Source organism: Myotis daubentonii, chromosome 3 (genome assembly GCF_963259705.1).
Source record: "Myotis daubentonii chromosome 3, mMyoDau2.1, whole genome shotgun sequence".
Taxonomy (NCBI): domain Eukaryota; kingdom Metazoa; phylum Chordata; class Mammalia; order Chiroptera; family Vespertilionidae; genus Myotis; species Myotis daubentonii.
The window spans coordinates 25,108,484-25,129,467 of record NC_081842.1 but is presented as its reverse complement, the minus strand read 5'-3'; the positions used below and the strand labels follow the sequence as shown (position 1 = coordinate 25,129,467).

Below are 20,984 nucleotides of genomic sequence, written 5' to 3'. Positions count from 1 at the left end.
ACCCTAATGTTCAGAGCAGCGCTTTTCACAATAGCTAAGATCTGGACACAGCCCAAGTGCACATCAGTAAATGAGTGGATAGAAAAGCTTCAGTACAGCCCTGGCCGGTATGCTCAGTGGCTAGAGCATCGGCCTCCACACGAAAGGGTTTGGGATTTAAGTCCTGGTCAAGGGCAGGTACCTGGGTTGCAGGTTCGATCCTCAGCCCTGATAGGGGCTCATGGGGGAAGCAACCAATCTCTCTCTTTTTTCCTCCCTCCCACCCTCCCTCCTTCTCTCCTTCCATCCCTTCCACTCTCTCTAAGTATTAATGGAAAAAATATCTTGTGGTAAGGATTAAGAACAATGAAAAAGCTGAGATACATTTACACAAGGAATACTATGTAAAAAAGAAGGATCTCTTACCCTTGGAGAAAACAGTATGGAGGAACCTAGAGAGTATTATCTTAAGTGAAATAAACCAAAGAAACACACGTATCACATGATATCACTAATATATGGAATCTAATGAACAAAATAAACTGATGAACAAAATAGGTCCAGAGGTGAATCCCAGAGAGAAGGGGGGGGTGTGCAGAGAATAACCAAGCACACGGAAATTTGGGCTATTAATTCCCTAAACAAAGGAACGCACACTCTTGTGCTCTCTTGGTTCCTCTTGCTGCTCTTGGGACTCTTGGGACTTGTGTGACTGTGGCTTGTGGGGCTCCCTTGCATTTGCCCACATGGCCGACCCCTCCACATGCAGAGCCCCACATGCAATGAACTCATGGACTGCAGCTAGCCTGATGCTGTACTGGACCAGATCCAACATGGAAAGGAAACTCTAGACAGTGGCTTTGCTTCAGCTTTACTGAAACCCCAGCTACACTTCTATGACTGGACCAAGAGAAATGAGAATTTGGAAACGCAAATAAAAATCACTCGTTTTGCCATGCAAGTCTCAGAAAATCCTTTTTCTTAAGATATCATAAGGACTCCACCCCTAGCACTCAGTGGGGAAAAGCTCCCCCTCCCACTTTGATAGCAAAACCATTGATGCCACCCACTGACTTAGATTGCCTTACTAAAAATTGTGTTTTGAGAAGTGGGGATACAGGCTGTTTGTTTAGAACACTACGTTTGTCTGTGGGATAGATGATATCCTTGGAGAGTTCTCTGTGGGAGTTGAAGTGGTCATTGTTAAACAGAGTAAACTTGACATAGCTCTTGCCTAGCAGAGTTCATGAGCTTAAATGGATGAGCTCACACTCATAGACATCTATGCTATGAGTCAGAGTCAAAATTACCACAGGCAGAGGCCATATACACGATTACATATTTGTGGGGCATGGCTACAGTGTTTGGCCAGGTTCAAGCCTTGGGCTGAGGAGAGGGCACAGTCCTCTCATGGCCACGTGCAAGTCCCAGCTTGGAGGGCAGAGCCCTCCCAGCACAATTATAGCCAATAGCTATAGTTGTAAGCTTGAACCTATGGCCCAAACACGTGGCCCCACGTGCCTGAGTGATGTAGGCTTGACAGAGTTCAGGTGCATGTAGTTGAGTAGGACTGAAACCTGCGAGAATGTTGTAAACATTTGATCATGCCCTTACTTTCCCTCGTGGCATCAGCTATAAAATAAAGACACGGCTGTGGGCGTGGGTGCTCTCTCTCCATCAGGGGAGCAGCGTCACACCGAGACCCAGCTTTTATACTCTTGTCTGTCTTTTCTAAGCCTTTCACCACCCCCACTCAGGGTCACTGAACCAGGCTGAGCTGGCATGGCACATAAGGCGCCCTGGGGCTGAGCATGCCATGGCCATGCCGGCTCGCCACGCATAGTCTCGCTTTGTTTCTATTAATAGAACGGAACTAGGAGTTTAGATCAAGTATGCCCAGCTAAATATAGAAAACTCCTCCTGGATTTTATCAAATCTTCTTAAAATACACATCACAAGCCCAACCAGTGTGGCTCAGTTGGTTGTGTGTCATCCCATGCACCAAGGGGCCACTGGTTTGATTCCCGGTCAGGGCACATGCCGGAGTTCCAGGTTTGATCCCCAGTGGGGAGGCGTGCAGGACGCAACCAATCAATGATTTTCTCTCATCATTGATGTTTCTGCCTCTCTCTCCCTCTCCCTTCCTCTCTCTATAAAAATCAACAAAAACATATTCTTTAAAAACATACACCACAGGAACTTGTAGAATGCATCACTGCTTTTCCCAAAATTATGCACAGGAACTCTAAAGTGGCCCAAGCTCCACCGAGACCAGAACTGTGCTGTTCTTTGAATAACGCTAGTATTTAATTTAGTGAAGCATCCGAAGCAAGTAGGTACCAGAATGATCCAGACGATTACTCAGTCCATGTAGGTGAATGGATTTGTAACTTGTGTGTTCTCCTCCAAAAAGTTCCAAAGTCTCCACCTCACATAATGCCTGTTAACCTCAAAATGGACTTTATAATAAAGAAGTCTGGAGGACACTTGGAATTTCAGTGATCACTGATACTGGGTCAACCCGATATTATTCATTTAAGAATTAATAGTATGTGTTTCACATTTAAAATTGTATTCTTCCTGAGGGGAAACAATATGAACAGCACCTCATAAAGCAGTGGTTCTCAACCTTCTGGCCCTTTAAATACAGTTCCTCAGGTTGTGACCCAACCATAAAATTATTTTCGTTGCTACTTCATAACTGTAATGTTGCTACTGTTGTGAATCATAATGTAAATATCTGATATGCAGAATGGTCTTAGGCAACCCCTGTGAAAGGGTCATTCGACCGCCAAAGGGGTCGCGACCCACAGGTTGAGAACCGCTGTCATAAAGAGTGAAGGGTTCTTGCCATCCAATCAAACATCTCAACCTCCCTTCTAGTTTACAGAAAATGAGGTCAATAGAGAAAAAGTTAAATGACATCAGGAGAGAAAAAAGGCCAGACAAATCGAGAAAGTAAAACCCTCTGAGATAACTGGCCTAAACTCTTCACCAAGTCAATGCCATGAAACAAAAAAAGGTGGAGGATTGTTCTGCATTTAAAGAGAGCGTCATAACAGCAATGCAATGCACGCCTCTTCATTGGACTCTTTCTACAACATGTGACTTTTATTGACAACGGGAGAAAGTTGCATGAGGGCTAGATATCAGGTGCCATCAAATTATAAAACTTCTCAGATGGGATTAAGTTTCTTATATGGCTGCATAGAAGAATGTCTCGGTCTTTATTCTTAGGAAATGCAGGCTGAAGTATTTAGGGAAGAGAGAAAGAAGGCATTTATGGAAAAATGTTATACAATCTTGGGAGGCCTTCGTACGGGTGTTCACTGACCTACTCTTTCAACTTTATTTTTTCTTAAATATATTTTTATTGATTTCAGAGGAAGGGAGAGGGAGGGAAAGATAGAAACATCAATGATGAGAAAGAATCATGGATCAGCTGCCTTCTGCACGCCCCCTTCTGGGAATGTGCCCCTGACCAGAATCAAACCAGGGACCCTCAAGTCTGCGGGAGGACGCTCTAGAGCCGCTGAGCCAAAAGCTAGGGCTCTTTCAACTTTTCACACAGTGGGAGCCCAGTGGCCAGGAGGGGGAACTGTTGTTAGATGGCACCCCTCCAGGGGTTCCGAGAAAGAATAAGTATTATTCCTAGATTATTTCAACCACCGCCACCCTCGCCCGAGAGCCTCGCCACTCCTCCCAGGAAGAACTACGTAGATGGTGACGGCTCTGGGTGGGGCTGACCTTCTTTGACTTCTCCAGACCGAAGGACAGTTTCCCGAGAGGCATTCCCAAACGGCACGGGACTGACGCCCTAGGCCTCGGACTCCTGTTCCAACTCCAGACCACTGTCAGCCCGACGTACTCCCGCCCTTCCTTCTCCATGGATTCTAGGAGGCGAACGCGCATTTCTTCGGAGAGAGCCAAGAATCCCCTGTTTTCTTCTTTCCTTAATAGTTCTATTTCTTAATAGAAATAAGTAAATCCCCCCCATGACTGCCTCTAGCATGTGTGTGGCATTTACGCAGCTTTCGAACTCTGCAAGCAGACCAAGGGGAGCGAGTCTGAACCAAATCTCTGCGGGAGGTCCGCCGCGACCTCGCCCGACTTCTGCCATCCTCGAGTGTGAAACGCATACCTAGTACCACGGCGACGGTGCTCGGTGATGGCGAGGACCGTGCGAGCGCGTCCCCGCCGGTGAGGAGGGCTGCGGGCCGCCGGCCGCGTGGGGCCGCGCGGGGCCGCGCGTGCGTGCGAGCGAGCGAGGGGCTCGGGCCCTGCGCGTGGTCTGAGCGCGCCGGCAGCGGGGAGGGTGCGTGCGCGCGGGGCGGGAGAGGCGGCCACCGCCTGCGCACGAACGGGGCGCGCGCCGCGCGAAAAGGTGAGCCTGCGGCGGGGGCTGGGGCGGCCCCGAGGCTTTGAGACCCCGGGGCTGGGTGGCGGGCGTGATCTGGGGACCCGCGGCGTCCCGGACGCGCCCGCCTCGGGGACGCCCGGAGCTGAACCGCGAGGCTGGGAGGAGGCTGGGCGGCGCCGCCCACTCCGGCCCGGTCGGGAGCGCGGGGAGTAGCCGAGCCCTCGGGCTGCGGCCTCCGCGACCGACAGCTGCTCGAGCCCGGCCGGCGCGGGAGAAGGGGCCCGGCGGCGCCCTGGGCGAGCCGGAGAGCGCCGGGGTGCGTGGCGGACCGGGGATGCGTGGCGGACTCAGGTCTTGGCTGCCAGCAGCGGGCCGTAGGCCCGGCCCGGCTCCGGGGTGCAGCCCCAGCCTCCCCGTAAATCCGGGCCGCTCGGGCGAGGAGCCGGGGAGCGGGGCGGCGGGCGGGTAGAGGGGGGTGTTGGGGGCGGGGATCGGACCGAGAGGGGGTTTTGGTGGCCGTGGACCCCCAACGGACCCGAGGCGAACGCGTTCCCGTCGCGCAGGGAGGGCTCCGGAGCCGAATTGTGTGAGGGCTCTTCTTGGGGAGAGGTGGGGAAGAATGTGGAACTGAGGAGGAGGATGGGCAAATCGGGCAGAGAGCGGAGGAACCCCGAGTGGTTACGTGATTGGTAAGAGGCGATGTGAACGAGTATATAAAGCCTTTCAAAAGAAATCTTAAAGGTGCCCTGTAGTCGCAGTTTCCCACGCAGCCAGGAGTGATGCCCGCAGCAAGCGCGGCTTGCTTTCTGTAGCCCTGCTTTCCTCTCCTCGCTGCTGGACCAGCAGGGCGATGGGCCCGGCAGCGGCGGCTTTCTGTTCTCCGTGTGTTTTGCACATCGTGTTGGCGTTTAGGAGGTGGCTGCTTTGGCAGGAAGAGCTATGACCAAGGAATAGAATCAGTGGTTCTCAACCTTCCCGATGCCGCGACCCTTTAATACAGTTCCTCATGTTGTGGTGACCCCCAACCATAAAATTATTTTCGTTGCTACTTCATAACTGTAATGTTGCTACTGTTGTGAATCGTAATGTAAATATCTGATAGGCAGGATGTATTTTCATTGTTACACATTGAACATCATTAAAGCATAGTGATTAATCACCAAAACAATAGGTAATTATATATGTGTTTTCGGTTGGTCTTAGGCGACCAACAGGTTGAGAACCCTTGGAATAGACGATCAAACCATGCCCTTTTTATTTTTTGTTTTCAGAGGTAAAAGGTTTGAGTTTGCATTCCTCAACCGGGAACAAGTTTGTGTCTTAGCTTTCCTCGGGCGGCTAGGCCAGAGGTAGGGCGCTGATTCTGTGCTTTCAGAATCTGGTTTTGTGTGGATGCCTGCTAAAAGCGCAAATTGGACCTGTATCAGCCTAGCGAAGGGAACTGTTTAAAATTGAGGGATAAGAGCCTATGACATTTTTCTGCTAGACTAGAAAGTTTTATTCAAATGAATGGTCATTGGGTAATTCCAACCCTGAAAATAAAGTCTATCAAAACAGTGGCTAAGTATACTTCCAGATTAGATGCATGAGGTGATTTGTGGACAAGAAGGAAGAAGACAGGATCATTTTTCCAAAAATGAAGTGCCAATATATAATAATTTGCTCCCATAGCTTGCTAGGTATAGAACATTGATTTTTTATTATTTTTTAATATATATTTATTGATTTCAGAGAGGAGGGGAGAGGGAGAGAGAGATAGAAACATCAATGATGAGAGAGAATCATTGATCGGCTGCCTCCTGCACGCCCACACTGGAGATCAAGCCTGCAACCAAGGCATGTGCCCTGACCGGGAATTGAACCCGTGACTTTCTGGTTCATAGGTCCGCGCTCAACCACGGAGCCACACCAGCCAGGCTAGAACATTAATTTTAGATGTCATAGTGCCCAATGTTTTCTGACTCAGATGTATTATTTTTCTGTTCCTCTGTTCAATAGTCCCCAGCGAATCTGTTTTCATTAAAGCATGGAATACAGAAAACAACAAAGAAGTTCAGCTAGTGCTCTGGTCTCATCTGAAATTCTCCAGGTAAGTTCATCTTACTTTAATTTAGAAGTTATCCTGCATGCGTAAGATTGACATAATAGTCTCCTTTACAAAATTTTAAGGATCATTTACACAGCTACAAATTTTGTTACATATTCTAGTGTATTTCTTTCCCCCAAAGGATTTGAGAAGGTATAAGACTTAGTTAAGGTCTACTAAATCATTTTGAAAAATTTTTTTTTTCAAAAATGGAATTATTGTTAAAATACCATAGTACCTCAGGAAAATTTAACTATATAAACTTAATTTGGCCGTTATAGTCAACTTCAAGTTCTGACTCCATTCTCTTTATCCCAAAGAAAATAATCCAGTGGATACTTTCTTTTTTCTTTCCCCTTCCAGTGATTTGCCTTTTCTGTCTGTCCAGTCTCCAGCTCTGTTCTGTCCACCATTGGATGTTATAGGTAGAATCCCATTTTAGGAAATACCTTTATCTCTTTCGCCACTATATAATGTCTAGGACAAATGTACTATTCTGTTGCAGCTCTAAAAGCTATCATTGCTCATTCTTGCTCACAGTGTTGGTGGCTAACCATACGTCACAGCTCATGATTGAGGTCAAATGTGTGGGGTCAAACAGAGTGTCCTTAAATGACCTTATACAACAGATGCATTCAGAAATTGCAGTTCACTTAACATTAAGCTCTTTGGCCAATATCTCTTTTGGGACTATGAACAATGGTTTTAATAAGAAGTTGCATACTATAAATACTGATTTGTGTTTGGCACCCGAGCTTTTGACACATTGTGAATTTGAGGAGAGGGTAGAAGAGGGTGTGGGCTAGAAGCATAGAGAGGTGCAGGGGCCACATCTAAATATGGGGAGATCATCTGTAGGGTAGAGCCTGGAGAGGTTGCAGAATGGAATATCTGGCTTCATGAGCTTGTACCACTCAAAGCTCTGATAAATTAAGGAATACAAACCAAAAACTAGAGTAGATGATGAGAGTTTACCATTCTATGTGTGTCTGATCCTGAATATATCTAGTCAACCAGAGAGCCAAAGCCTTTTGTTGTCCCCATGTAATATCCACAGCCCAGGTTAATAATTATCAGCTCTGCCTACCGTCCAGGAACCATTTCACTTAGGAAACATGTTACCAGCGCTAGGACCCTCTTTTCAGTAGCCTGGCCCTTTGAGGTCACTAGGGAACATAGAGAAGAGAGATCTTAGGACATTTTATTGATGTCCTAAGGCATGCTGTTTCATGTTAGAACAGTGGTTCTCAACCTGTGGGTCGCGGCCCCTTTGGGGGTCGAACGACCCTTTCACAGGGGTTGCCCTAAGACCATCGGAAAACACATATATAATTACATATTGTTTTTGTGATTAGTCACTATGCTTTAATTATGTTCAATTTGTAACAATGAAATTGGGGGTCACCACAACATGGGGAACTGTATTAAAGGGTCGCGGCATTAGGAAGGTTGAGAACCACTGTGTTAGAACAAACACTTCCACACCAGCATCCTGTTTTATAAACAAAACTAGAGGCCCAGCGTATGAAATCGTGTGCGGGTAGTGTCCCTAGGCCTAGCCTGCGATCAGGGCCATCTTCTGCCCGCTGGCCAGTCCCCAGTCCCACCCCGTTCCCCGTGGTTCCCTGTTCGCCATCCTGCGATCAGAGCCTGCAGGCCAGGGGTGGGGGGCACTGAGAGGTGGTCAATGTACCTCATAGTGACTAGTCGAGTGGTCGTTCTGGTTGTTACACCATTATGGTCGCTGGGCTTTTATTATATATGATGATTGTATTGGAGCACAGCCATACCTATATATTTAATATTGTCTGTGGCTCTGTTTTTACTACAAAGGCAGAATTGATTGAGTAGAGACCATATGGCTCACAAAGAAAATGTTTGCTGTCTAGCTTTTTATTTACTTTTTTAAATTGCCCACTTCTGGACTAGGACATAGAATTTTGCTAAGCTCCTAAGCTGTGCTTAGACAAGTCTGCGGCCACCTACCCTCGCTGTGACTGAGGACTCAAACCATGTCTCTTATCTGGAACTGTATTTGGCTACTATTTTGGTAACAGACTTTTGTTTTCAAAGATGGAGTTACCCACTTTCTAAGATAAAAATGGTAATTGACTCTTATACCTCTTAGAGTATTAAATGGTTCTCTAAACTGACACCGGCCCTATAATTTGCACATTAATTGAGCATCTACACATTCTGAGAGTTGCAAACCCAGCTCCCTGCCATGGAGGCTGCCCACTAATTTGGAGACATTTGAGGAGGGAGGTCTCCCTTCATCTTCTCCAGGGGAGCTTCACTCATTACATTTGGTGCGCAACTTGGAGATAGGAGCCTTCCTCCTCGCTCTCCACGAAGTGCAGCAGCTTGAGGGCAGGATTTGTCTGTCATCTTCCCCATTGCAGCCCCAGCCTCTGACCTGTCCAGTGTTCCGAATGAGTGAATGAAATGTCCTCCAGTTGGTAAAGCTGTAATGCAACAGACAGAAGTCCAGCCTTCTGCTCTTCTGCCTGATGGGTGTGATCTTTGCTCTGCTCCAGTTTTCCTAGCTTCTCCGGATCCGGCCATCCTGGTGCCTCTTCCCGCAGGCTGCTCTGTCATGGCATTCTCTCAGACCACCCACCCCTGAGTGCAAAGGTAAGGCCACTTTCGCTCTACTCTTTGCTCCCTGCCCAGGAATCTCAAGAGGCTGTAAGATCGGATGTGAGGCTGGCTCTCCTGTGGCACTGTGCTCTGGAGAAGGAGCACAGGGTTTGGAGGTGGGCCTGAGCTTGGGCTCCAGGTCTGCCTGTCCTTGGACTGCACAGGTCTCTGACAAATAGGGTGATTACACTTATTTTACAGGATAGTCACTGTGCTTTGTAAATTGCTATAGAAGTGATACAGACTGAAGCCCAGGCCCACCTTTCCTTAAAAAAATAAAACAAAAAACCCCGTTTAAAATCCTAACATGCATTCACATTATTAAGAGTGGGTTTTGTTGCTGTTGTTGTTGTTGTTGTTGCAAGTGCAGATAGGGCAGAAACAAAAAGGAAATTGCAACTGAATTTTGCTTCTCAGATTTTGCTGCTTTTGGCTGCTCTTATTGTTCTTAGCCCAAAGACTTTACATAACACAATCCCAGAAATTTATAAATATTCCCACATATTATTCCTACAAGAAAGTACGTTGTCTGCAAATAGTACATATGTATATATATGTATATTATATGTATACCAGTATATCATGTCTTTTTAAAATACGTTTTTAAAACTCCACGTGTCTTCTACTTCAACACACCAAGGCAGGAGGCTTTTATTTTAATAAGACTTGCATGAAAAACATTCTCTCATGTATCTCAGAATATACCTGAAGGTAGTACTGATGCAACCAGCAGGCAATCCAAGGGCAGAATTGGGAAGTGGTGATGGAGTATTAGGTATTTATGCTCACCCTCTACTTAAAACTGTGTAACAACCATGGAAAGTTGTGCTTAATGGTAGTTGTTTTTTTTTTCTTCAACTCGATGAATACTTCAGATTCGTTCTTAAAAATTGAACAATGTTTTTAAATTACATAAAAAATAAACCTTTTCCATATACTGCATTTTAAACATCAGTAACAAAGTCATGGAATCTTGGAGTTGGGAGAGACCATAGAGCTTACCTAAAATAACTTGAAACTCAATGAGGAATTAATTTCTGTAACATTCCTGCCAACCACTTGAAGATTTCCACTGGTGAGGAGCAGTCCGTTCTAGAAATCTATATTGGACCCTCTCACTGATTTTAATCTTTGGGCTTCCATCTGCCTTCTGGAGTTAAAACTCACATATTGTTCAGAATATTTGAAAGCATCTACCGTGGCTCTTCTAAGCTTTTGTTTTCTCCAGACTAGGACATCCCCCAGTGCCACTACTTCTAGTCCTCACGGAAGACGATAAACCAAATGCATCACCAACGACTTACATCTGACTTATCAGTGGTCCTTTTAAGATGGATGAAGTAAAAGGCAGGTTCTTTTTAATGCAAACTTTTGACAGATTAAAGCGTATTTTACTTTTAAGCATTATTAAATCAGGTAAACATAACGGTCACAGTTCACTCATTCAATAAATACAAGTTGATTCTCTATTCTACATCCAGCTGTGTGCTTCAAAGTAAAAAGAAAAATATAAACCTTACCAAATATGCACAATTCTTACAGTAGGTTGATGCCACTTGAATACCTCACACCTCCATTTGAAAAGGTTAATGTGTTTTGTCGTTCCTCTCCAGTGGCTAGAAGTACCTGTTGTAGGACTTGTGGCGGTGCACATCATACCGGGAAAAATAATGTCATTCAGCCACGGGAGGACTGTAGGGCAGGAGGAAGGGTCATGCGAGAGGGGAGCCTGTGTGTGGAGGAGGGTCCCGAAAAGTCCACATTTGGCTTTGTGCGCCGCTGCCGCCGGATCCCGTCGGCTTCTATGTTCAGGATGCAGAACAACAGGAATGTTAAGATCCTGGAAGAAACATAATCCGAGGGCTCTAAAAGAAGGCCTGCTGATTTGGAGGGAAAAAGTGGATGGACTAGGATTTATTTGCCTGTTTAAATGTGTTTCTAGAGTGTGCACTGTCCTATGGGAGACGTTAAAGCCAGCAGCGGGGTTTGTCGATAGAACAAATATGAGCAAATAAGAGTAAGGTATGGAGCATATAGTGTGGACTTTAACAATAGCAGTACCATCTACTCAGCTGTCACTGTGTGCCAGCCCCATCCTGCGTGTTTATATGTGTTACTTGAGAAAATGTAGTTTCTGATTTAGGAGGTCCAGGGTGGGGCCTGCAGGTCTGCATGTCTGTCAAGGTCCCATGCACTGCACTTCGAGGGCCTAGAGCAGCATATTGGAGTCACCTGGGAAGCTGCCTGACCCTCACCGCCCTCTGAAACTCCGAGGTGGTTGGCCCTGCGGGTATTCTGGTGTCGAGTTTTTCAAGTTCTCCAGGAGATTATGATGTGCAGCAATGCTTGAGAACCACTGGGCTAAAGAAAGAGGCAGGAGAGAAGTTGTGAAACATCACCGGTTATTTGTTTCTGATATACTTAGTGGTCAGAATGGTAGAGTTTTGTATTGCTTTGTTTCTGAATTAATATGTTCAATTTGAGAAATTTTCCTCATGGGTGTGTATTTATAAGAAATAGGACATGATTGATGTGTGTACGGTACTTACAAAAGTGCATACAAGCACTTTCCCAGGCCATTTGCATAATATTCAGATATCCAGCAAGCACCTACTATGTGCTAGGCACCAGGGATATGGCAGTGAACAAGGCAGGCAAGGACAGGCAATAAACAAGTAGACAAAACCTTTCAGGTAGGGTTACATGCTAAGGAGAGCATGGAAGATGTGACAGAAAATAAGGGCTGGGGGTATTGCTTGAGATAAGAGGTTCGGGAGGACTCTCCCAAGTGACATTTTGCTGAGACCTGCAGCGTGAGAAGGAGCCAGCCTTTTCCAGAACCGGCTTATGAGTTAAGAGGAAGAGCAAGTGCAGACTCTGCAAGGGTGGGTAACATATACATTACATTTGCAATTAGAAAAATTTTTGTATATTTTTGAAAATAATTAAATTTGCTTTCCCTTTGCAAAAAAATAACCAACATTTTTGCATCCCAGGAAAGAATTCCAGGTCATTCTGGTTTAAATAATGGTACTCTTTGTTCTGTTTCTCTGGAGTACTTACTAGTATTTTCATTTGAACTGAATCCCCCAGGTCACTCTCCCCTCCCCCATTTATTTCCGAGTGCCCAGCATGGTTTTGTTACAAAATAAGGTCTGTATTTTTATGAATGACTAGTTATTAACTGTTACTGTTGTTAATACTTCAGATTTCAGGTTTTGAGAGTGGGAATCTTGAGTCTTTCTGTTTAAAGCCTGTGATGCTGCTTTACTGTTTCTATCAAGATTCAATGGTTGCAAGAAATTAAAACCCACTCAACCCAACCCTGGTCAAGGGGTGGGCAGCAGACTCCCTAGGATAGATAAGAAGGTAGTGGCCAACATATGTACTATTATTTGTAATACTTTAAACAATAAAATTAAATTTAAAAAAAAGAAGGTAGTGGCCAAGAACCTGAGATCTGGAGTCCTGTTTGATTTTGTCTCCCTCACTTACAAACCTGGGACTTTGGGCAAGTTATTGACTCTCCCCAAGCCTTAGTTTTCTTACCTATTAAATGCAAACAGTAAAGGTTTTAAAAGTGCCTTAACTTGTGGGTTCTCTGGAACATTACACACCACGACAGGCACCCAGGGCCGTCATGTCATGTAGACAACTGCCAACACCGATTGCACACAGTAACCAGATACGCAAAATGACTCATTGGCTTGCCAATTGACTCAATGTTTCTGTTGAAGTATAACAAACAAAAAGAAACTGCACAAAGTTAGAAGATGAGTTATCCAAGTAAACACATGTGTAACCACAATTTAGGTCAAGAAATAGAACCATCAGCCCAGCCAGTCCTCTTCAGCCTCTCCCAGTGAGTATTTCCTCCCTCTCCCTAGAGTCCTCAATTCTAACACCACAGATTGCTTTTGTCTGCTGTTCAACTTTGTGTAAATGGAATCATGACGTCTCTTCTTGATGTGTCTGGTTTCGTTAGCTCCACGTTATCTTTGAGAGATTCTCCATGATGTCATGTGAGGTTGCAGTTTGTTCATTTTCATTTTGTACAATGTGCTATGATAAAAATGTATTTCTCTCTTCTACTGTGGGTTGACTCCAGGTAGGGGCTGTCATGAAAAGTGTTCTATTACAAACATTCTGGGCATATTTGGGTGTCCTTATATGCATACACACTGTTGAGTTTGTAGCTAGGAGTGGTATTGCTGTATCATAGGGTACATAGATGTTCAACCTTAGTGAATAACACTGAAAAGTTTTCCAAAGTAATTGAACCAATATGTTCCAAAAAAATTTTTTTTTTAACTCTAAACTGCCCTTAAAAAGTCTTATTTATTAACTAGAGGCCTGTTGCATGAAGAGATTCGTGCAATAGGCCTTCCCTTCTCCTGGCTGCGGGCACCAGGGACCCAGGCCTTAGCTCTGGCCGGAGCTGCCTTCCATCCTCTGTCTTCGCGGCCCTGGCCGGAGCCGCCTTCCATCCTCCGTCTTCGCTGCTCCGGCTCGCCTTCAGCCTTTGCTCTGCCACTTGGAGCCTATGTATGCAAATTAACCGCCATCTTTGTTGGCAGTTAATTTGCATATCGCGCTGATTAGCCAATGGGAGGCGTAGTGAAGGTACGGTCAATTACCCTGTTTGTCTATTATTAGATAGGAAGGATTCACAGAAACTAGTTTAATTCAGTGATTGCAATGATGTTCTAGGGCAGGCTTTCCCAAAGTATGGAATTCTTCTAGTCCTGCCACAGACTCTGAGAATTAAAGTGGGTTCTTTGTTCAGACAAATTTGAGAAACATTGCATAATATATCCTCTTCTGAGAGATTGTACATTAACATGAAAAACTCTGAGGAGCCCTCCATTCAAAATTAATGGTTTAAGTTTGATTCTTTTGCCCCACCAAGCCCTTTTGAAGCTAAAACACCTGTTGATAAGACATAGACTCAGCCTGGGATTGGACTGGGCAGTAAGTTCTGGTGCTTAATCACGGAGGTGCCGATGACTTGTCTGGGATGGCGGTTTCCTATGATGGTGACAGCCTTGGCATGCTTCATAACCTGGAAGCTGACGTGCTCTATCTCTGGAGGTTTTCTGGGCTTTTCTGTTAGTTGAGATGTTTTTTCAGCTGTTAAGGATCAACCACCCAATCAACAAGTAATTACTGGCAGCTGCTGTGTAGCCAGCATTGCACTAGGCTTGTGGGATAGGAGAGGATGTTTGCTTAATGTAGATGATGTGAGATCCAGTTGGGGAATGCACGTGTAGTTACATATAATCATGAGTTTATCTTTAATAAAATGGAAATTGCTTTTAAATTATAATTTATATATAGTTTATTTCTTGACAGTGACGTGTGACATTATTATATAAGATCTCAGTAATAAAATCATGGTCTACTTCCCCGTTGGCCTTTTTCTATGTTTCTGTTCGTCGATGTTTTCAGGGTCTTCTTCCTGTCCCTCCCCTGGGATTTGCGATTTAGAACCATGTCAGGGTTCACCAAGCCCACTGCTCAGCTGGCCCAAGGAGGCCTATGCTAGGAGAACAGCTGCTTGTGATCCCGCGTCAGGGCATGAGCCCATCCCAGACCTGAGGCCAGGCCAGTGTGATTCCCATGACATCATAGTGTGTGCATCCATCCACATGCCTGCGTGCCATTCCACTTTGGAAATTGCTGAGGGCCCCTGAGCTGACTGGGCAATCCATCTTCTCCCCCACAAACCTCGAACTAACTGAATTAGCATTGGGATTCTTGGCTTGGAGCTGGAAAAAAACCTCTTATGAAGTGAAATAACTTCCCCAAGGGGCACACAGTCCTTAAGTTTTGCAGTCAAGATGTAGGATGGGCCATTTAGCTCTGATATCCAAGCATTTTTATTATGCTTTTTCTTCCTTTTTTGGGATAAATTTCAAATACAAAGAAACCTATAAATATATGAGAATGCCTCTGTTTCCCTCACCCTGAATGAACCACTGTTTTATAGTATTTGTGGTTAGTCTATTTTTTCCCCTTTTCCCCACATGCCTCCTTCATTCTTCCACTCTGACACCCACACTGTTGAGTGTGGGAGGTATCCCTGCAGTCCCTTTACGAAGTAGTTACAGGAACAGAATTAAAGATAGGGTACAGCAGTGTCACTGAGAAGTGCCGTGTTTTACTTCCTGTAGTGGCCCCTGAGGTCTCTAAGGGGGAAGTAGAACTGTCGTAGAGGGACATGAGACACCAGCTGACGTGAGAACTTAGAAATTTTAAGTCTTGGATACCAGCCACCCTCTTCCGTGATGAAGTCAGGAACTCTGAATTCTGTAGACCAGCAGTATTTTTTTTTTTAAATTATAAGTTATAAGTCTCCCTTTCCCTCTTTGACCTCCCTAGTCCCCTGACCCATATGTCAATGCTGTTACGTTTCTTATGTATCTTACAGAGATTTCAAGCATTCTGACTACTGCTTACTACTGAATGTTCATTTGGTGAAATTGAAGGTCTTCCACTCACTCAGAAGAAAGAAATCCAGAAGAAGGTAATAAATAGAAATATACTTATGGCTTTGAAACCCCCTTTTCTTCAGGTAGTGAGAATTCATCAAGATTATTTCTTTTGAATGATCCCTTTTGACAGTAAAAATCAATTCAGAGACACAGATAGAATGGAAAAGATGCCAAGGGTAGAACACAGCTGGTGATGGCAAGCCTCTGTTTGTTGAATAACTAACACGGCCCACATACTTTGCACACATTAGCACAAATGTGCACAGTATTAACATCTTCAAGATGTCAAGAGGAGGAAGCTGAGGCCCCAAGAGGTAAACAACCTACACGCCTGCCTTGTTGGGAAAGGAAGGAGCTGGGCTGTAGACTCTGGTCTCTCTGCCCACCTGTGTAGTAGGAAGCCCAAATTCTGCTCTGGCCAGTCCTTGAGAGGCCTTTCCTGCCTTTTGGACTAGATCGTTCCTCTGCTTTTTGCTGCTGCTTTATTTTCTTCATGGTCCCACAGGCCATAGGCATCATAACCACAGTCACATTTTCACACTTGGAAACCGTGGCTTGTAAAATGCATGTACGTTAACTTCTGTAATGAGAGTTGCTGTTTTGAGTTTTCCCCAATGTTGAAGAGTTAACAGGGCCTCCACTGCCTACATGCAATTATAAACGACTTCCTTTACTCAGGGCACTTTTCCTGCGTTTGTCCGAGACTCGTTAAAATGTGCTGCTTTGTTAGAATGAGAACTAGGAACTAATGTGAAACAAGAACTCTGAATTTTCCAAAATAATCAAGAATATTTTTAACCTTTATCTTGATGTAAAAAGCTCAACGATATTTTTGGTTGTTGGTATCCACTTGTTTACAGTTAAAGGAAGTCAGTAAGATTCGGGTTAGGATTTGGGGGTTTGCTTGGAGCTTTGTTCTCCTGCTCTTTCTCCTTAAGTAGCCAGTCAGGTATCATTTGGAAATGTGCTTTGGGTGGTGGATGACCAGCCTGGTCTCTGGTCAGTCTTCCAGAAGCTGAGCCACGTGCTTGTGCGCTGCTGTGGATGGCCCTGGCTCTCCTGACCGCACTCCCCAGTAGGATGTCCCTGCGATCCCTCAAATGGAGCCTCCTGCTGCTGTCACTCCTGAGCTTCCTGGTGATGTGGTACCTCAGCCTGCCCCAGTACAATGTGATCGAGCGCGTCAACTGGATGTACTTCTATGAGTATGAGCCCGTTTACAGGCAAGACTTCCGCTTCACGCTTCAAGAGCATTCCAACTGCTCTCATCAAAACCCATTTCTTGTCATCCTGGTGACCTCACACCCCTCCGATGTGAAAGCCAGACAGGCCGTGAGAGTTACTTGGGGTGAAAAAAAGTCCTGGTGGGGATACGAGGTTCTTACATTTTTCTTATTAGGCCAACAGGCCGAAAAGGAAGACAAAGTGTTATCATTGTCCCTAGAGGATGAGCACCTCCTCTACGGTGACATAATACGACAAGATTTTTTAGACACATACAATAACCTGACCTTGAAAACCATTATGGCCTTCAGGTGGGTCACTGAGTTTTGCCCCAATGCCAAGTACGTCATGAAAACAGACACTGATGTCTTTATCAATACTGGCAATTTAGTAAAGTATCTTCTAAATTTAAACCAGTCAGAGAAGTTTTTCACCGGTTATCCTCTAATCGATAATTATTCCTATAGAGGGTTTTACCAAAAAGCCCATATTTCCTATCAGGAGTATCCCTTCAAGGTGTTCCCTCCCTACTGCAGTGGGTTTGGTTATGTGATGTCCAGAGACTTGGTGCCCAAAATCTATGAGATGATGAGTCACGTCAAACCCATCAAGTTTGAAGATGTTTATGTTGGGATCTGTTTGAATTTATTGAAAGTGGACATTCATATTCCAGAAGACACAAACCTTTTCTTTTTGTATAGGATTCATTTGGATGTCTGTCAACTCAGACGTGTGATTGCAGCCCATGGCTTTTCTTCCAAGGAAATTATCACATTTTGGCAGGTTATGCTGAGGAACACCACATGCCATTATTAATTTCATGTTCTACTCAAAACTTAGAGAAGGACAGGACACTTTGTGGGAAGCGTCAGAGTTGGCACTGTAATGGAACACTCATGAGAAGGTCACTGTGTTGGCTTGCACTGAACTGAAATTCATGACGCACCCATAGACTAGAGACTACAGGCTTACACTTCACTTGTGTTATATTTTGACAGAAATCAAATCAGGCTCTTTAAAGATGATATTGAGAGGAATGAAACAAAGTCTTTTGTTAATAACAGGACCAAACAATTTGAATATATCATTCTGTAGACTAGAACTTCTTAAAGGGATTTTATTGAATTATAAGCTCATTAGTTCATAACAAAGCAATGTGGAGCTCTATTTATTGAATAGTATAGTCAGTTAATGGTTTTGTGTATCTCTTATGTGGATTACCAATTTTAAAAATATATAGTTCTGTGTAAAAACTTGGAGTTATACCAAACTATTACCTGTCTTTGGTCATTTAGAAGGTACTTCAAGGTGTTGCAGTATTTCAGAGTTATCAATTATTATTTAATATTGCTTAGAAATTTTTGAGTGTTTAAATGTTATGTTTTTTCAATACTGTATAAACAGAATAGTGAATCACCCTTTACATTGGAACTCTTTTCCAGTTACTTCACTAATGAGTTATTGATAACTCCATTAATGTAAAGTTATTGGTCATTATTGTGTATCAATAATCTCTTTAACTTTGATAAATATTTTATTGTGGTAATATAGAGAAGAATGAAAGGGAGAAAATCTACACTATTGTCTTGTTTTTAAAAATATAATCCAGTGTTTTTAGATGTCACTTTATCGGTCTCGTTTTCTACCTGGGAATTAGGATTAACATAGAATGCCAGGCAGTGTGTTTCCTTTGGGAAAGGACTCTAAAGGCAAAAAAGAAAAGACTCTGATGGCGAGAATACATCGAAAGGAATGTCGTATTCTGGTACTTGAGTTGGAAAGAGAAGACTAAAGATTTGAGTTACATTGCTGATCTCCGTGTGTTTTCTCATTAGCAATCAGTTTGAGAATAAAGAGGAAAAAAAACAGTGCTGCTCTATTGTTATTAGTTTCACATCAAGAGGAAAGCCCTAATGTGTGGTCTAAAAGCAAAGCTGATTTTCATGTCGTGTAGAAGTATATTTATTTTTTTTATGGAAGCACTGATGTCTCTTTTGTTGGATCTGTTACTAGTCGATTAAAGAGGAACGCTTCTTCCCCATATTCTTGGTATTGTGCAATTTCCAATTATGACTGAAATGGGACAGTTGATTCCTTTTTTCTGGATTAAATGATGGCAAGCGATCAAATCCTTTGGCAGAAAATATCAACTTGAAAGTACATAGTTAGCTCTTGTAATACACAAATATTTGTAATTCTTCTATAAGAAAAAAATTTAATTAGAACTATTGTAATTTGTGAGTCTCTATAACAAGGCTATTTCCATTTCCCTGGTCTCAGACCTGATTCAGTCATAATAAAATCAATTCAGTGAAGTAGTCTATGGAATCAATCTATGCCCCTGTCAATCCCTATTCACATAGGAGTCACTTTCTTTAAGACAAGTGGTGATTATTTTTGTGGTATGATTAGATTTGATTAATTTTGTAAATGTTTATATTGTTGTTTGTGAAGCTAACTCAGAAGTTTTTAAAAGAGAACTTTTTTAAAAAATATATTTTATTGATTTTTTTACAGAGAGGAAAGGAGAGGGATAGAGAGTTAGAAACATCGATCAGCTGCCTCCTGCACACCCCTCACTGGGGAGGTGCCCGCAACCAAGGTACATGCCCTTGACTGGAATCGAACCTGGGACCCTTCAGTCTGCAGGCCGATGCCCTATCCACTGAGCCATACTGGTCAGGGCTAAAAGAGAACTTTTAAAATAAAAAATAATTTCTCTTCACTTTAAAATAAGACAACAACAACACAGACGTAAAATGTGAATAATTGCCAAATTTCAGAAAACTGTCCCTTCTCAACTAGAGATTGGTGCCTGAAAGATCTTGAAAAAGTTAAATGATTATAAAAATCAATATGAGGTTGTGTCATTACATTTTTTGTTTTTAACTACATGTTTCTTTGTAGTTAAGCTTTCAGGTAAAACAAATTAGTCCTCTGTGTTATTAAGATCTTGGCCTCTGATGTTGAATCACATAAACAGCTTCTTTTATTTTAACCCATAATCAGTTTTAACACTGGAGCCTAACCTTAGGCTACTTCCTGTCTGCCACAGCCCTGCCAGTCCCACGTCTTACACATTCTTTCGGCTTCACTCTTCCAGTTTGCTTGCCCACGAGCTCTGAGTTTGTGACCCCTCGCACATTAGCTCTTGCCAGATTAGGCCACAAGTACAGCTGCCAGGCCTCAGAGGTTGACACCATGTTTTCTTTTTACCCGCATTGCACACCCCTGGTTGCCATCGTTGGCTGGGGCCCGGGTGCATGCATTTCTTCATCTCAGGACCCAAGCTGAAGGGCAGCCCCGGTCTGGAGCATGCTGCTGTAGGAGGAAGGAAAAAGGAGTTGGAGGAAACTCGGCGTACAGGTCCACTGACCAAAGCGAATCTCATACCAAGCTCAGTGAGTCTGTGTTCTCACAGGATATAGTGCAGGTCACGTTGGAGCGGCCAGAATGCATTGTTCTACAGGGTGGAGGCTGAAGAGTTGGGTACAGACATGTAATCTGCCACAACTAGTATGTGAAAGGGCTTGGGGGCGGGGGGGAGGGGACAGGGGGAGTTCCTGTGTTTCTGAGCTGGCTTGAGCGGCTCAGTGGTTTTTCTGGCTCACTTGGAGCTGGTGCTTTGGGCCCTTAACTGATATGATGGGGTGTTGGTCGGAGATGGAAGCAAGCACCGGACACAGGCCCCAACGGCCAGGGTGCAATTTGAGTGGAAGTCTCTTGACAGAATTTGTGCCCAAGAGAAGGGCCATCTCATGGGTCTTGTAAGGACAAAGGCTACAAAGATGGCCACTCTCGTCCTGTAGGTAAGTGATAAAGACAGGCACAGCCCTGGCCAGTTTGGCTCAATGGATAGAGCATTGGCCCACAGACTGAAGGGTCCTGGGTTCGATTCTGGTCAATGACATGTACTTCGGTTGCAGGCTTGATCCTGGGCCTGGTCAGGGTGCCAGGTGGAAAGCAACCAATCAACGTGTCTCTCTCACAGCAAGGTTTCTCTCTCTGTCTCTCCTCCTTTCCACGCTCTCTGAAAATCAATGGAAAAATATCCTTGGGTGAGGATTAACAAAACAAAAGAGACAGGCACAAAACCTGTATTTCCGTAGTCTTTAAGTCCTGGGCGTGGTCAACACAACCCCGGGGGTAGTGAAATATTAGAGCTGGGAGAGATCTTCTTGTTTTTTTTTTTACTATATAA

At 44.2% G+C, this 20,984-nt stretch overlaps 1 protein-coding gene across 11 annotated transcripts; it reads left to right on the top strand.

The window, feature by feature from the left end:
* The first annotated feature begins 3,704 nt into the window (after positions 1-3,704).
* On the top strand, positions 3,705-18,651 carry B3GALNT1 (beta-1,3-N-acetylgalactosaminyltransferase 1 (globoside blood group)). Of its 11 annotated transcripts, XM_059686934.1 has the most exons (6): positions 4,517-4,655; positions 5,611-5,688; positions 6,338-6,428; positions 8,963-9,059; positions 15,496-15,591; positions 16,572-18,651. In XM_059686934.1, exon 6 carries the CDS (start codon positions 16,604-16,606, stop codon positions 17,597-17,599), a length of 996 nt encoding a protein of 331 aa, XP_059542917.1. In that variant the 5' UTR covers positions 4,517-4,655; positions 5,611-5,688; positions 6,338-6,428; positions 8,963-9,059; positions 15,496-15,591; positions 16,572-16,603; the 3' UTR covers positions 17,600-18,651. The 11 variants fall into 11 exon arrangements, 8 of the variants coding, with proteins under 8 accessions (XP_059542911.1, XP_059542914.1, XP_059542913.1 ...); XM_059686928.1 differs by lacking the exons at positions 4,517-4,655; positions 5,611-5,688 and adding an exon at positions 3,733-4,179; XM_059686931.1 differs by lacking the exons at positions 4,517-4,655; positions 5,611-5,688 and adding an exon at positions 3,733-4,179 and having other exon boundaries at positions 16,564-18,651.
* Positions 18,652-20,984: the final 2,333 nt, after the last annotated feature.